Consider the following 17,104-nt stretch of genomic DNA (forward strand, 5'->3'; position numbering starts at 1 on the left):
CCAGTCTATCATTGCTGGTCATTTGGGTTGGTTCCAAGTCTTTGCTATTATGAACAGTGCTGCAATAAACATACTTGTGCATGTGTCTAAAGTAGATTGATTTCTAATTCTTTGAGTATATACCCAGTAATGGGATGGCTGGGTCAAATGGTATTTCTGATTCTAGATCCTTGAGGAATCACCACACTGTCTTCCACAATGGTTGAACTAATTTACACTCCCATCAACAGTGTAGAAGCATGCCTATTTCTCTACATCCTCTCTAGCATCTGTTGTTTCCTTTTCAATGATCGCCATTCTAACTGGCGAGAGACGGTATCTCACAGTGGTTTTAATTTGCATCTCTCTAATGCCCAGTGATGATGAGCTTTCTTTAATGTTTGTGGGCTGCATAAATGTCTTCTTTTGAAAAGTGTCTGTTCATATCCTTTGCCCACTTTTTGATGGGGTTTTCTCTTGTAAATTTCAGTTCTTTGTAGATTCTGGATTATTAGTCCTTTGTCATATGGAAAGATTGCATAAATTTTTTCCCATTTTGCAGGTTGCCTGTTCACTCTGATGGTAGTTTCTTTTGCTGTGCAGAAGCTCTTTAGTTTAATTAGATCTCTTGTGTCAATTTTGGCATTTGTTGCCATTGATTTTTGTGTTTTAGTCATGAAGTCTTTGTCCATGCCTGTGTCCTAAATGGTACTGCCTAGGTTTCCTTCTAGGGTTTTTATGGTTTTAGGTCTTACATTTAAGTTTTCAGTCTATCTTGAGTTAATTTTTGTGTAAGGCGTAAGGAAGGGTTCCAGTTTCAGTTTTCTGCATATGGCTAGCCAGTTTTCCCAACAACATTTTTTAAATAGGGAATCCTTTCCCCATTGTTTTTGTCAAGTTTGTCGGAGATCTGATGGTTGTAGATGTGTGGTATTATTTCTGCACCCTCTGTTCTGTTCTGTTCCATTGGTCTATATATCTTCTTTCATACCAGTACCACGCTGTTTTGGTTACTGTCGTTTCATAGTATAGTTTGAAGTCAGGTAGAGTGATGCCTCCAGCTTTGTTCTTTTTTGCTTAAGACTGTCTTGGCTATGCGGGCTTTTTTTTTGGTTCCACATGAAATTTAAAGTAGTTTCTTTCTAATTCCATAAAGAAAGTCAATGGTAGCCTGATGGATAGCATTGAATCTATAAGTTACTTTGGGTAGTATGGCCATTTTCATGATACTGATTTGTCCTAATTTCCTTGTGCAGTGGTTTGTAGTTCTTCTTGAAGAGGTCCTTCACATCCCTTGTAAGTTGTATTCCTAAGTATTTTATTCTCTTTCTAGCAATTGTGAATGAGAGTTCACTCATGATTTGGCTGTTACTGGTGTGTAGAAATGCTTGTGATTTTTGCACATTGATTTTGTATCCTCAGACTTTTCTGAAGCTGCTTATCAGCTTAAGGGGATTTGGGGCTGATATGATGGGGTATTCTAAATATACAACCATGTCATCTGCAAAAGGACAGTCTGACTTCCTCTGTTCCTATCCTTTTTATAATTTTTATCTCTTTACTGATATTCTTTAATGATAAATCATTCTCTTTGTTTCCTTTAGTTGTTTGTCCATGGTTTCTGTTAGCACTTTGAGTGTGCCGAAGACATTAATGTCCTTGTCTACCAAGTCCAATGCCTGTGCTGCCTCAGGGTCAGGTTCTGTTAATTTCTTTATTGTGGATAAGAAGACTTTCTTGTCTCTTTATATGCCTCACTTTTTAAATTTTTATAAACTGGATAGCCTGAACATTATAATGTGGCAACTCTGGAAACTAGATTCTGCCCTCACCCCAAGTTTTGTTATCATGGCTTGTTGTGAATTGCACTTTGTGTAGTAGTGATCTGTTTAGTGACTTTTCTAAATTGTCACATGTTGTCTGTGTAGTATATATTCCATTAGCTTAGTGGTCAGTCAGTAGTTTGACAGAACGTTCCTTAAATGCCTGGAGATAAAACAAAAAAAAAAGATAAAAAGAAAAAATACTCTCCCCACCTTTACAGACAGGTTCTCTATTGGGGAACTCTTTCAACACTTATCTTGGCTGTTTACAACTGTTGTAGTCTTCACTTCCTGTTTGGTCTGGGTGTAAATATGAATATCAGCAAGAGGTGAAAGCTTAGAATCTTCTCAGGACTTTTCTGAACATGGATCCTGCCCTGGGTATGTATATGTCCTTCTAGAGTCCCTCTTATATGTAGGATTGTTTCCAAGTCCTTACTCTCCAAATTATTTCGCTATCCAGCTTTTCCTTCCAGGCTTTCAGTCTGTGTCTGTTTATCCCAACTGAATCTTTTTCTCCAGGCAGCAGTGGCTTGTTCATTTACTTTCAATGCCTTCAAGAAATCATTCTCAGCACAGCCATTTTTTCACCCGCAGAGACTTCTGAGTTACATCAACCAAAGGCAAGCCCCTAGATAGGTCAAAGCAAACACCATTTCTTAAGAATGAGGTCTATTCTGCTCCCCGCAAAGCCAGGAACCCATATAAGGAATGCAGGCTGCAGTCTTCAAGACCATTCCTGACTGGGGAGTAAAGAGGGCGAATTAAGGTAAAATGCCACTAAGCTATCCAGCTGAGTTTCAGTTGCCTTTTTAATTTAAGCATTTTCTTGGTTTAAGCAGTTGTTTGGTAAACTTTTTTTTTAACCAAATTTCCAATAAAATGGAGTCTGACATTTTTTTTTCCCGTTTTTCTGAGGATGGGTATGTCCCTGGAGTTCCTTGCCTTCATTTTTCCTGACATCTATGCATAATTTTTAATGGAAATAGATAGACGTATCAACATTTGGGTAAATGTGTCATGATTTTCCTATTATGGCCGGAAGGTGAGATGCTTTGTTAAAACTTTGTATAGTAATTGGACCCTTGGTATGATATAAATATGTGCATGTTATTTCAGACATAGAGGAATATAGAAAATTCATAAATGGCAGATGCTTATGAATTATATCAGGGAATTTAAGAGCTAATGAATGCATACTTGTACCCTTTGAATGTGACTAGCTACAATGCTCATCCTTTTCCTACTATTAGAGAAAACATTATTACATATATTGGTCTGATCCAATATAGCATATTGCTGGAGCATGAGGAAGACCTTGTTTTACTATTTTAAACTTAATGAGCTCTGTGCACTCTGAGAACATTGAGTCTTCAAGCATCAATTCAAATATTTTGTCCCTAGATGTTCCAGCTAATTTGTTCGCCCCAGTGACCAGTCCTTTTTAAAACACAATATTTAATGCCATTGGTTGAAAAATAATATGTCATGCCTTAGTTAGAATAACCACTCCCTTCACGTACCCTTAGGGAGGTTCTCGTGATAGAAAGAAAGGGAATACTTGTCATACTCAATGTTACAGCAACATCTAATCTCCCCATATCACCACGCCTGCTGAATTGTAATTGACAAAGGATGTTACTTCATGTGTAAAAGAAAACTGCAGTACGCACAAAATGCTACTGGGCTTACTCATGTGAATATCTAATGCCAGGAACAGTATGTTGAGCAAAATGCAACAAGTTATTAATCAGATGTTATTACAAAATGAAACTCCTTTAGGTGGAATTTTATAATTAGGATTTTTCTCTCTACTGTAGTAGAAAAATAATTGTTAAACATATAATCAATTTTTATGACAGTTTGGAATGCACAGTGAATCTGGTTAAAAAGTGACACTGGAGGATATAACACACCCAGGTACAAATCAGTTATTCAATTCTCATTGTTTAGCAAAGGTAAATACATCATATGTATGTGATTTTGCACGTTACATTTTGTAAGCAAACTGTGTGTTTGAGGCACTCTTTGCAATTCTGCCTATAGCATTTTCCAGTCAGTAACGACTTGTGTTGAGGCAGTGTATTTGCTCTAGAATCACTTCCCTAATGTCACAGTTGTCTATAGAGAAGCCACAGCTTTTTAAACCATGAAAGTCTGAAAAAAAAAAAAAAACACTGTTTTTATCATTGGACGTAATTTTAAATGCTCAGAGGAAATCAGAAAATATGAGCTAGAAAACCTTTACTTATACGGTATAGGAAAGTACTCCTTATCTTAGTTATAGTGTCTGAGGATGACCTGACTTTGATATGATTAAAAGATTTACAGTGAGATTAGAGATAGTTTGTAGTATCACTTAATCAGCTGCATAGTAACTGCAATTTTGAGATTTAAGGATACAAACTATAATTAACAAATGTTTCATACTTATAAAATTTGACCTGAGATTCTCTATGTAATCTCTGAAGTTTTGAGGAAAATGTAAAAAATCTGCAATGGATTAAGAATTACAGGTCAAGTTCTCCCTAGGGATAGGCAGTGATCAAATGATTAAGTTCATCTATTGCTTTTCCATAAATGTCACTCCAAAACTAAATTTATTCATCTAAGTACAAGAACTAGGAGAATTTATGTTATTTTCAGTAACAGATTTGGGAGTATGATTATAAACTTACAATTATTACCTAATTTTCACTGAATATTATGTTTTGAAAAGAAATCATTCATCCTGCTAGCACACACATTGCCCTGGGATATAACTTGATAAACATCCCCCAGTAGGCCTTTATATTTCCCATTCTTCACTGAAATTCACAGATTTAAGTAAGTAAACTCAGTGGTTGTACACCTGTTTCTTGTTTGAGGCTATATAGCTGGAAATCCCAATGAGAACAATTCTCCATGGTCTATTATTCAAATCTTAATGAAAATCAGATAACCTTAAAAAGAAAAAGCAAGCAAACATTTATTGAACAGACTGAAGAACTGCTTTCCTAAACCCTAATTTGGGTAACTCCACAGAATATAAAAATCCATGTTTGAGAGTTTGAAGGCCTGGTTATAAACTTTATTTTTAGCTTTCAGCTTCCATTATTTCTGTGAGTCAGATAAAATTTATATTTCCTGACCAATTTACAAGGTTATTGTGAGGAAGAAATACCATAATGTATGTGAAAGTGCTTTATAAACTAAAACAGGATACAAACATAATAGTACGTTACACTCCTATATTTGTTTTCAAGAAAGCTTCATTGAGTCATTCACTAATCCTAGGATAATTAACATTTTATCTGGATTCAAGGATTGAGGCTTTGATGGAAAGCTGGTTCCATAAAACACACGAGCAAAATGGATATAGTGGGTTAAGTTTGCTCGAAAATGGATATACTGTGTTAAGTTTGCTCTTATTTGTAAGTCTGGATTCCCAGATGACATTTAAGTTTGAGAAATAACTCCTAGTTGTGGTATGTTGCTTTCATTGTCTGATGCCTTTGAAGCACGCTGATTTAATGCACATTTACTTTAGATTTAGATCTCAAGAAGAAGCTCTAGTCCTTGGTTAGGCACGCAAATTGTGGGTACCATTCATCCAGTTCCCGGTCCTATATACCTTTATCTAGTTATAATTAATAACAAAACGCTATTCGTAACAGTGCATGTCCTTTATAACTGAAACTGCAGTAAGTTTGATTTTCAGTACATGACATATTTTCATGCATTTGCTTTGTCCCTGTACAATACTAAGAATCTTTAACATACATTTCATAGGTTTTCTTTACTAACATTGCGGTCCTTTACTAATGAGTGAACAGTTCTAAAACATGAATTCATAATTACATTGTCATTTATTTCAGTCCTCTGGCACACACTCAATAGGCTTGAAAAACACTTTGATATTTCCTTTGTAGATTACTAAATGCTACCATTGATTTCTATAAATTAAATTTACTAGGAAAACCCACAGTTTAAAAAAAGTACACAAGAATAAGCTAGCTGATCACAATCGAATGAATTCAAAAGAGTATAAAGTCAGGAACAGTTTATCTTCATGGTAAACATTCACTTTATGCAAATCCCACTTGGCTTCATTTAATTAAAAAGCTGAAAAAGAAAGAAAATTATTATGTGCTGAACATAAGGAAAATACAACATGTTTTTTATTCCATTCTAAATTAGCACATGTAAATGTAACATTAAAATGTCACAATTGTATTCAACTAATTGTAATTTTTACATCAGAGCAATTTTTCTAAACTAGTGCCTTTAACCAGATCAGGCTTAGGGTGAGAACAGGGTCAGGGTGAGAGAAGATGCTGAAAACTTTAATTTGTGATTTAAATTTACACAGACGTTCCTCTCACTGCTGGCTAGAAACAACAGTTAAATCAGCATTTAAAATGGTAATGTAGGGGAAATACAAGGGAATGGACTGAAACAAATGCGTGAAGTGGGTCATTTGAATGTCCTAAAAATACTTTTTCTCTAAATGTATAATTTAATCACTTGGTCTTTTGTTAATTTAAAATTTCATCATATTGAACAACCAAAAAGAGTATACACAAATCATAAATCATAAAACTTCTGATGAAACATCAATAGAGATACTTGTACATATAAAAGTAAAAGATAACTATGTTATTTTTTAAACTTCCCTAAGCAAAGCTTTAATTTATGAAACCAAATTTAATTTTGTAAGATGGTAAATCAATTTAAATAACATTTATGAAGCTTTTGTTTATATCTGTACCTTTCTGCTAACAAACACGTGGCATGTTCTTTTTGAGTCTTGACAACACAAGTCAACTTGGCAAGGCAACCAGAGACAAACCAATTTTTAATTAAATATAAAAGCAAAATGAAAATAATAGTTCCTGTAGTTAAAAAAAAAAAATCATCAAAAAAACAAAAAACAAGTAGCTGGAAAAATGTCCAAAGTAGGTAAGTTTTATATCTGCATGTTTAAATCATAATATCCTAGGCATAAATTGTTTTGTCTTTCTGAACCTCGGTTTCCTCATTAGTGAAAAGAACGTTTGTTTTGGATAATTCCCAAAGTTCTTTTCAGTGCTAATATTTTAGGATTCTGGTGATACTATGTGCAAGAATAAATATGTATTTTAAAATGTAACATTTTAGTATAAAACAAAAAATATATATAATATATATTTAAATTATATAATATACAGTGTATATTATATAACATCAATTAAAATGTAAATAAAGTCATAGTACAATACAAACCAGAAAAACTACTCTTGTTAGCTGTTTCTGAGAAATTGTTAAATTAGAAGATAAAAATGATGTGGTGATATCATGATGCAATGAGACGTCGCCTCTACTTTCAAGATAATAAGTAATGAATAAAGTGTACGACAAGGGTGACCATCTCCATGAAGAAGAAGGTCAGCAGTAAACCTCGTCAGGGCCTTAAGCTGTAGTTGCTGTTCAATCCACATGATCCTTAAAAACACTGCTGGTGAAGCAGATAGATGTGTCAGCTGTACATGAACTGTGGCATTATACTTTGAAAAGATAGCATTCATCCTGCTAGCACACACAAGCTATCATCAGCTTGCTCTGAAGATGAAGCTAACTGAAGAACGAGGGTTAATGAGAAAAAGAAACCTTAATCATAAAATAAACTGATACTTAAAACTAGGGATTTGTAGCTTTTTGTTGTTTAGCGTTTAAAGGCTCTGCAAATTTCAAGTTATGGAGCACTAAAGATAATCTTTATTATTGCTAACAATATTACCCCTGTAAAAGCAAAAATACTAATTTGATCCACAGTGGTAATTTTATACCTTGTAACTTCTTAGGAGTTTTACGATATTTAGGTATATTCACAGTAAAAGGATCTCTGTGAGTACTTTATTAATAAATATTTAGTTACGATGTTTTTTTATTTAGTAATTTTCTTAAGCTGATATAACAATCAGTTGTTTATATAATTATGAAATGATAAATATTTAATCTGAAACTGATTAATTTGTCCTACAATAAAGGATACATGTAACAAGTAGAGTACTTCTTATGCTTTTATTTTCAAAACTGTCATTTTCATTTTAAAAAGTTACAAAACTTTCATTTGGTCAAGACACTGGAAACACTTGAAGCACAAAAATGTCAAAAATGTTTGGCTGGTTAAAACGTTTCTGAGAAAAGTATGAGCTGCTGTTCTGTAATCAGTATTTCAGGTTTCAGTTTTATTTTCATTATATTAATATTAAATTATAAATATTAAATGTGCAAGATATGTTCCAGTATGAATGTTTTGTATTGAGATTATCACTCAAGGAATTAGTCTCTCATTTCTAATCAAGATCTGACATGTATTTTTTCCTTTTACATTTGTCTAATAATTTTGCTTCTTAATCTAACAGTATAATAGTTCTCACAAATTTATGGTTCAGGAGTGCCTGGATATTGTTTTTTTCTAATAATGCCTATCACAAAAATGTATAAATGCCTTTGTATCATACTTTAAAAAAAAAAAACTGTCAATAATGAAAACTGAATTTATTCCCCTTATGTGTGCTTTTCGGTTTTGCGGTCTGCTTCCAGAGTGAGTGAGAAGCAGCCTTGGGTACCACCATCGACTTCTGTGTGGACTCTGCTCCACTCTCAGTCATGAATGAAGCACACTGTAGTTATCCATAGTAGTGGTCTGCATATGCATAGCACTGATTGCTGTGACTGGCTTATTCGCTTATTCTGAAGTGAATATATGCACAGTCAACTGTAACTCAGATAGATAGATAGTAATAGAAAATGGAAGCTAACTGGCAAGAGTAGCAAATTGCACACAAGGGATAAGACAGAAGGCTAGGACTAGCTCAGATGTGCCCCCAGAAGCTCCCACTTCCCCTAGCCTAAGGGAAGCAACCATTCCTTTCTAGTCTGTGTCACTTTATTTTTGCTTAAGGTCCATCAGGGATGCAGGGAGACACTGTTTACACAAAGAAAGAATGGGATGGCAACTTCAAACCACTTCTCTCTTTAAGGCTGGCTCTCTCCTCAACACTCCCTCATGGTAGAAAACCATGATTTAGATGAAAATGCTGTCTTTGATTTGCTAAGGATTACTAGCAAGTTTATTACTTGAAATTCAAAAGATTTTTTCTAGAGAAACACGCAAGTGTTAGCTATTTTCTTAATCTCAGGGGCCCCAAAAGTCTGTTTGAATCAGCATTTAACAACTATTGTGTAGTAGAATTCTGTGCATAGAAGCGTGTTGCAGAAAATGAAATGAATGAAAGTCATGACCCTTCTATTTCTTTCGTCTAAAGGAAAGACCTGGGTATGATTAAGTATGATATAGTGACATATTTGACATGACGATGGTGTTCCAAGAAGTGAAAACGCAAAACTCTGAGAACAAGTAAGATGCAGGGACAGCAGCCTAGACCAAAGAAACTGGATGAGGAAAGGTATGAAAGTATGAGAACATATTCAGTGCTGCCTTCAGCATGGCTAAACCAGGAGTTAGCACATTTTCTATAAAGAGCCAGAAGGTAAGTATTTTAAACTTTGTCAGCCATGGGTCTTTGCTGAAACCACTCAACTGAACTGTCGTAGTGCAAAAGCAGCCAACACATAAAACAAACCTGGCTGCGTTTCAATGAAACTTTATTCATAGGCGCTGATACTTGAATTTCATAATTTTCATGTCACAAAATATTCTTTGTTGACATCCCACCCCTCAATGATTTAGAACTGTAGAAGCCATTCTTCGTTTGTAGGATAAACTAACACAGACAGCAGTCACTTACTCTCGTATTACACCACAGGCTGTACTGAAAGATACACCATAAAAAGCTGGATGGCATAAAACTTAAAATAGTTGTGGCAATTCATACATTGATACTACTACATAGCTGTAAAATCATACATATTGCAGAATGTAGTTAACTGCACAGGAATATGCTCATGATGTATAAAAGAAAAATAAGCAGCTTACAAAATATGTATTAGATAATTCCCAAGGTTCAAAATATGTACAGGCTAAACTGATAACATTTGATGACCTGGGTGTTGGGATTTATGAATATATTTTCTTCATTTTGCTTATCTGTACCTTCTAGAAGGAACATGTATTAATGAATTTCAATGAAGAAGCCACATAGTCAGCGCATACCTTAAAATAATTCTGACCCCACCCTACAGTAAGTGAGGTATTGTGGGGGATGATGACTAGATACTGGGAGACAATGTAAGAGGCTCGGTTATAGTCAGAAAAAGACACAATGTACTCAAGACAGCAACTGTGGGAAGAGAAAAGTAATGTAGACCAAGCAACATAAAGCAGGATGAGGATGAGGACAAAATGACTTCAAGATGTCCATCTTGTGTGACTGTGACAATGGCAGTGTCGGGGAAAATGGGGAAAAACGGTGGAGAAACAGATTTGGAGGCAGATGATAATGATTTTTGAATGTATTGAGGTGAACTGTTAATGTGGTATCCAGGTCTGGTTCTGGATGTCAGGAGAAAGGTCAGGACTTGATTTAATGTATATTCAGGACTGAGAAATAATCTAAAAGAAAAAAGGAAGGTGGAAGAATGCCATGTTACAAAATTCAGGGTATGAAGTTTCCAAGAGGGGCTTGTCAACTAAAATGCTAGAAAGGTCACATGAAGAGAACTTTGGATTTGGTCACTGGTGGTTACTGGAGACCGAGGGTGTATCAAAAGCTTGTTTGTTCCTTTTCCCTTTCTGTGAAATATCTGAACAGGTAGCAAATAATGGCTTGCTGTTTGTTTTGGTTTTTTATTTATCTTGAATTAATGACTCCATCTGTTTCTCATATTTGGAAAACTCAGAATGTACACAGTGTTCTGGAACAAATGTATTCTGTCCAAGTGGGAGTTGGTTAAGTTCCGATACCCTCAGCTCGACAGAATTTTTTTGTGCACTGCTCTTCCTGTTCTCAAACTGGGGAGGAAGTCAGGGAGACCCAGTGGTTACATAATGTCACCTGTCTCACAGAAATCACTTATGTGGGTGGGTAAAGGGCAGCTGCTCAGATTTCATTTGGTATCCAAAAAAGGTACAAAGGAGAAAAATGGTCCAGGTTGTTCACTAAGCACAGATAGATAGGCCAGTGGCTGAATTTTCATTCCTGCCCATTGACCTTGTGGGTAATGCAAGTCAATGAGTCATTCTTTTTAATCTCTACTCTACATTCACATGTGTTCTATGAGAATGCTAGCGAGAAGTGCATTGTGGCCCTCAGCTAGAATTCTTTAGCCAAAAGTCCTGGGGCTCTCTTCTCTGTAACAGAAGATTGCTAAACCCAGGAAAGTCTTTGAGTCTAAAACAAGCGATCTTCTAAGAAGTCCTAAAGAAATCTAGGCCCTTATTGAGAGTAGGAAAAGATCTCTGGGAATGGAAGCTTTTTAGATCTGTCATTTCATGGGGCAACAGCAGTCCAGTCTCCTAGTGCTGAGGCCAATTTCTCTACACAGCCTCCACAGAGAGGCCTATGAAAAGTGTTAACCACATTTAACAATGAGGAATGACCGGAACATGGATAGTCAATCTGGGGGGAGAAGAACAATAAAACTAGAATGGAGGGGATAAGGGACAGATGAAGAGCCAGTTCAGAACTCTTCTGGAACACAGGAGCTTCCCACTCCTTCCCTACTTTCAGTGGGTTGCTGAATGGTATGGAGTTTCTGCCAGAGTAAGAAAGCTGTATTACCACAATGGAATTAAGTCCTTAGAGCTGCTTTTCATGTGTGTGTTAGCCTAGACCCTGTGTTCTCTGGGCTTGAGGGGGTGGGATGTGCAGTGTGGAATCAAAAAACTGGATTGTGAATTTTCTGCAAAAAATTACTGTCAATTTTACATATATATACAATTATATTTGTATATAAAATTATATAAAATTGACAGTAATTTTATATATATATATAAATAAATAACCTACTATCTGTTTCTGAATTTAGCAAATGTTGATTTTAAAAAAGTTTTCAGTAAGTTAACTGTTCGGAAGACTTGTATTTTTTTATTACCCTTGAATTTTAAGGCTTCCATTATTTGTTAATGGGAAAAAGATTTGGCTACATTTTTCCTAGACAGAATTAAATATATTTGTTGACTGCCTTTTTTCCCGAAGTGATAACAAACACAAGTTAAGAAAGTATATTTGTTTGGGGTGGAAGGATTGCATCTGTCAAATGATTAACTCCACGTGTCAGCCTTTTGGCACACATTTTTATCTCAGGACTTTTCCCTGTAGCAGATAAACATAATAATCTAAGACTGGAATATGGAATCTCACAGTTAAAAGTTATCTTACATTTGTAAAACAGTAATTTACTACAACTTGTCTTATGAGATAAATGTTATAGTCTCTATATTTGAAAAATGAGGAAAACTGAGGCTCAGAGAAGATTAAAAGACTTGCCTGAGGTTATAGAGTTTTTAAGTGCCATGGTCCAAATCACATCTTCTCACTCAAAGTCCAGATCACTTTCCAATACACCACAATGAAATACAACAATATGGAAAAAATAATCCTTAAGATTGAATTTCCATTTGTACAATATTATTACAAGATTTAGCACTACATTCTTTATCTAGATGAGATAGGGGATAGACAGTGGTGCCTTTACAGAATGCCAGCTTATCTCTTAATCATCTCTAAATCCTTGTACCTTTATAAATCATTTTACAAAGCCAGGACTCAGCATGAGAAAGGTTAAGACCAGTGAGATTCTCACCAATGATGTGTACTGTGGGCTGGTCATCACTCCATTTAGATATTACTGTTCTATTTGTACAGCTTAAGGTTAAGATGTACAAATGAATGCAAAATTGCTATACCCTCTACATGCTGGAATTTTTGCCTTGCTGTACTTGTTCACTATCATACTTTTTTCAAAATTGGTAGGAATGCCTTTCATTTTCAGCTGTTATTCTGTACATTTCCTTATTGAATATCGTTCCATTTTCATCTCAAGGTAACCAATGACATTAGAAACTATCAGTTTCGTTTTAAGACAATGGAAGGCAATTTCTGTGTCCACTATAAGCTTAATTTATATATTCTGTGTTTCACTTGTTATCACCCAGCTCAGAATTGCAACTGCAATACCTCTTTTTTAAGAACAAGTTTTTTTAGAGACAGGGTCTCACTCTGTGGCACAGTCATAGCTCACTTGCAGCCTCAAACTCCTGGGCTCGAGTGACATTTCCACCTCAGCTTCCCCAGTAGCTGGAACTGCAGGCATGTGCCACCATGCCAGGCTAATTTTTTAAATTTTTTGTAGAGATACCATCTTGCTCAGACTGGTCTCAAATTCTTGGCCTCAGGAAATCCTCCTGCCTCAGCCTCCCAAAGTGCTAGGAATGAGGCCTGAGGTGCCACGACAGTTATCTTTAGAGCTCGAGTTTGGGGAGTAACTATTTTTCCACACACCTTCAACGATGAAGAACAACCTGACAACTCCAGGGGGTGTCATTTGGTATCAACTGCATCTTCTGGAGCTGTGGCAAGCCAGTAAGCTTCAGTGTATTTCTATTTTAATGGTTCCGATTGCATTTAATGGAAGTAGACAAGGAATAAAGTTTTCACGTAAACAGATTCAACTAACAAGTATATGATGAGCACCTACTATGTGCACAGCACTTTGGAGATATATAAAAGGTATTTATCAAAGACACAAATACCTTATAATCTAGAAAAAAAGACAAACACATGAAACAACTGTAAATGAATACGTAATGAAAAACATAATGCAACAAAGTACTACTGAATAATCAATTGCTGAAATGGCTAGTATAGTTGAAGAGGAGGTAAGTGAAAGTGAGTACTTAATGAGAACCTACTACATTTCAGGGACTACAAATTGATTATATAATTTATCCCCATAAAATTCTGAGGTAGGTTTTATCATACCAAGTTTACAGATTAAGAAACACGCTTAACCAAGTTAAATATGGGTAGAGAAGTAACTAGAGCTGCAGAAAAATGAGACTTGGAAGTAACTAACTTTAAGCCCCAAAGTTAGTTAAAAGGAACCAAAATTGAAACCTGGATTTGTCTAAATGCAGAGCTAGAGCTGTAGCTAATACACAGAATTAAACCCCAACCTTGAGCTTGGGTCTTCTCCTGTTATTTTTCCATTGTATGAGTCTAATGAATAGTTAGGAAGCAAACTGACAGAATTACTAGAAATGTCTCATGTCTCAAAAGCAGAGACTTGATGTATCTTAGATGTTACTACAGACATCTTCTAAACTTTCATGAGCATTGTGAGCACAGAGTGCCGGTGAAAAATATTGATAAAGTAGTTACCCATATGTGAAGAATATGATGTCCTTGCTAGCACTTTGCTCTTCTTAGAAAATGGGGCAAGCACTAAAGTTCATGTAATATATAAAATGAATTCAGTACTACTACTGAAATCATATTTCTTCCTTTCTGAACATAACACCTTCTCCTCTTTTTTTTTTTTTTAGAAAATCACCTTTAGTAATGGCCTTTAGGCTCCAATGCCAAAGTACTTGCTTGAGTGTTATGCCTCCGCCTTTTAGCCCCCAATGTCTTCATTTTGCATTTTTGTGAATTATAAACTGTTGTTTATAATTGCTGGCTCAGATTGCAGTTAGATCAAATTCATAGTAACTCTCCTATTTCACTGACAATTTCAAGAGACCCAGGAGCCCGATTAAGCTCATCAAAAAGTTCAGGGAAGATCTTTTCTTCATTCAACTGAATCATGCAACTATAAGAAAAAACTACTTAATCTTTAGCATAAAGAAAAACTTTTTAGCAAAAGATTAAATAAAAATGAATTTAAATATTGATATCAGAATTAATGATAATTAGCATCAAACATTTATTGAGTAATTAGTACTATGTACCAGGAAATGTGCTAAGTGATTTGCAAGCATTCTGTCATGTAATCTTTATAATAGTTGAATGACATACGACAGAACATCTCCATCTATAAAAGAGAACTTAGCTTGACAAAAGTTAAGTAACTTGCCCGAGGTCACACAGCTAGTAACGAGCAGAGTGGGGATTCCAAACGGGGAAGTTTGCCTATTAAATTTAAAAGACAATCTGAGAGAATTTAGTAATGGCATGAAACAGATTCATACTGTAAAGTGTTAAGGGTAAACTTTAGGGGAAGATTTAAGAATACAGGTTAAATATTTAAAGCAGATTTTTATCCCTTTAGCAGGTACCTGTATCAGCAAAGAAAACAACAATTTTGAAAGTACTATGAAGTAGTACTGAAAAAATATGATGAAGGGCATAGATGTTTAAGGTTTTGTGAGGCTTAAGATTAAAATAAAAATGAATAAACAGAACAGGATCACTTTAGATAGAAGAAATTAAGGACTGTATTTTAAATGAAATAATGTAAAAAAATTAAAGACAATTATGATCATGGTTCTGTACATAAAGATAATTATGGATATAGTCCTGTATATCAGTGGCACAACAGTTTATAATTCACAAAAATGCAAAATGAAGACACTGAGGGCTAAAAGGCGGAGGCATAACACCCAAGCAAGTACTTTGGCGTTGGAGCCTGAAGGCCATTACTAAAGGTGCTTTTCTTAAAAATAGAAAAATAAAACTAGAAGCTGTTATGTTCAAATGTGCATTTTCACTAAAGGGTAACTCAAGTGTCTTATCCCAAGTACAGCTATGATCTAAAGTAGAAGTAGGAAGCTTTCCAAGAGCTACTGTGAAGAAGAATGTGCATCTGTACCAGCAATTGATCTCTGCAACACGTATTCACGTTAAAATTGGGAAAGTCAAGGATACAGTCTTGGTTGAGAAACTATTTTTCTCCTCTTGTCAGCCTACTTCAATGTATTTCTCTCTTGGATGGTTGGATTGGTTCAGCTCTTGGTCCCTAGAGTTGATGATTTACTACTGTACAGACTAATGCTCTTAGAAAATGGACATCTACAAATGTCTTTGCAGAAGTACTAAAGGCCAGGAAATACCTTCGGGAATATGTGTTGTGGGTTTTCCTCTTCCTAGAATAATTCTTTCCTGCATCTCATTCTCTCATTTTCTACAGACTGCCTTTATCTGCTGTGAGCAGTTTTTAAAATACGTCATATAATGCTGGTGCCACAGGTAAATGCTTCCAGGAATACCAAAATATTCTTTAACAACGTGGTGCTATGTTCACCACAGGATAATCTGATAGGAAAAGGTCTTTCTCTTCTTTATCAGTATCTCACCTTTCAACTAGTATCAGAATTAATTCTTCTCCTTCATTTGTTCCCTCTTTGACACTTGCTTTTGCCATCACCTTTGCTCTTTCTTTAGTTACTAATTGAATAGATATATATTTGCTTTCCCTGTACTGTCAGGTTTTTGTAATTTGGCTCAGGGTGTGTCCATATCTCTGCTATATACTCTCTGCAGTCTTTTAGTCACATTTGTTTTTGATGTTTGTCAGGCAATTATCATAATCATTCACAAGGGAGTTGATAAAATAACTGAGTAGAAAACGAAAGCTTATTTAAAAAGGAAACTAATGCAATGGAATAAAAAGATGACTCCAAGTAAAATATATTATTACTAAGTTAACTTTAGCATATATACATGTGCTAGATTAACAAAAGGGATTGAAACTTTTTAAATGGAAAACTGTTTCTTTGTTCATAATGCTCCCATGTCCACTGTATTTTGTTGGTTTAGGAGGATACCGTAAACGTCATGAAGGGAACAATTATACTATGTAAACCTGAGAGAGCAAAATAATTCAAGTATGAATGATCACAAGAAGGGTTATCTATGAGCACCATAAGGATTTATGAAAGCTTGCTGAACAATTTACAGTATATCCACAGAATGTAGGAAAACGATTAAATGACAGTTCTCAAAAGAGCTGAAGGGACATATTAGAAGGCTTTAATGTGATCTGGGAAGATATAATGAGAGGGATTATTTAAAATGGACAGTAGAATAGCTGGATAACTAAGTCATGAAATTCAGATAAGAGAGAACACATCTCAGAAATGATCTGAGGATAGATGAAGAGAACATTATAAGATTAGAAAAAATATAAAAAGGGAATCACATCTATGTAAACTATAGCAGCTTTCATTAGTAAAGAATAAGATATAAAAATTACTTAAATTTGTTTAATAAGTAGATTTTGTCAGTGTCCCTTAGTTTTTCTGTAGATTTCCTTTTGTTTCATCGCATATATTTGTACCAAGTTCAAGAACAAGGAAGTTTTTCCTTGAGTAAAATCGTCATCTCTTGAACTACTGGAGCTCACAAGAATTCAAAAGGCCAAAGTAAGTTATTATC

General features: G+C 35.1%; 1 protein-coding gene across 7 annotated transcripts in view; it reads right to left on the reverse strand.

Moving 5' to 3' along the window:
- Nucleotides 1–4,745: 4,745 nt before the first annotated feature.
- TUSC3 (tumor suppressor candidate 3) overlaps nucleotides 4,746–17,104 on the reverse strand; it is a 340,062-nt gene continuing 327,703 nt past the window's right edge. For 3 of the 7 annotated variants that reach the window (XM_055287491.2, XM_055287475.2, XM_055287420.2), the window contains 2 exons: nucleotides 12,218–12,282; nucleotides 4,746–5,906 (listed from right to left, as the gene is read on the reverse strand). In XM_055287491.2, the coding sequence (XP_055143466.1) occupies nucleotides 12,264–12,282 (19 nt within the window). In that variant the 3' untranslated portion in view covers nucleotides 4,746–5,906; nucleotides 12,218–12,263. Of the gene's footprint in view, nucleotides 5,907–12,030; nucleotides 12,044–12,217; nucleotides 12,283–17,104 lie in introns of those variants that run through there. The other 4 variants (XM_055287430.2, XM_055287440.2, XM_063613288.1 and 1 more) reach the window with 2 other exon arrangements.

The sequence above is a fragment of the Symphalangus syndactylus genome, chromosome 1 (genome assembly GCF_028878055.3).
Source record: "Symphalangus syndactylus isolate Jambi chromosome 1, NHGRI_mSymSyn1-v2.1_pri, whole genome shotgun sequence".
NCBI classification, from domain to species: domain Eukaryota; kingdom Metazoa; phylum Chordata; class Mammalia; order Primates; family Hylobatidae; genus Symphalangus; species Symphalangus syndactylus.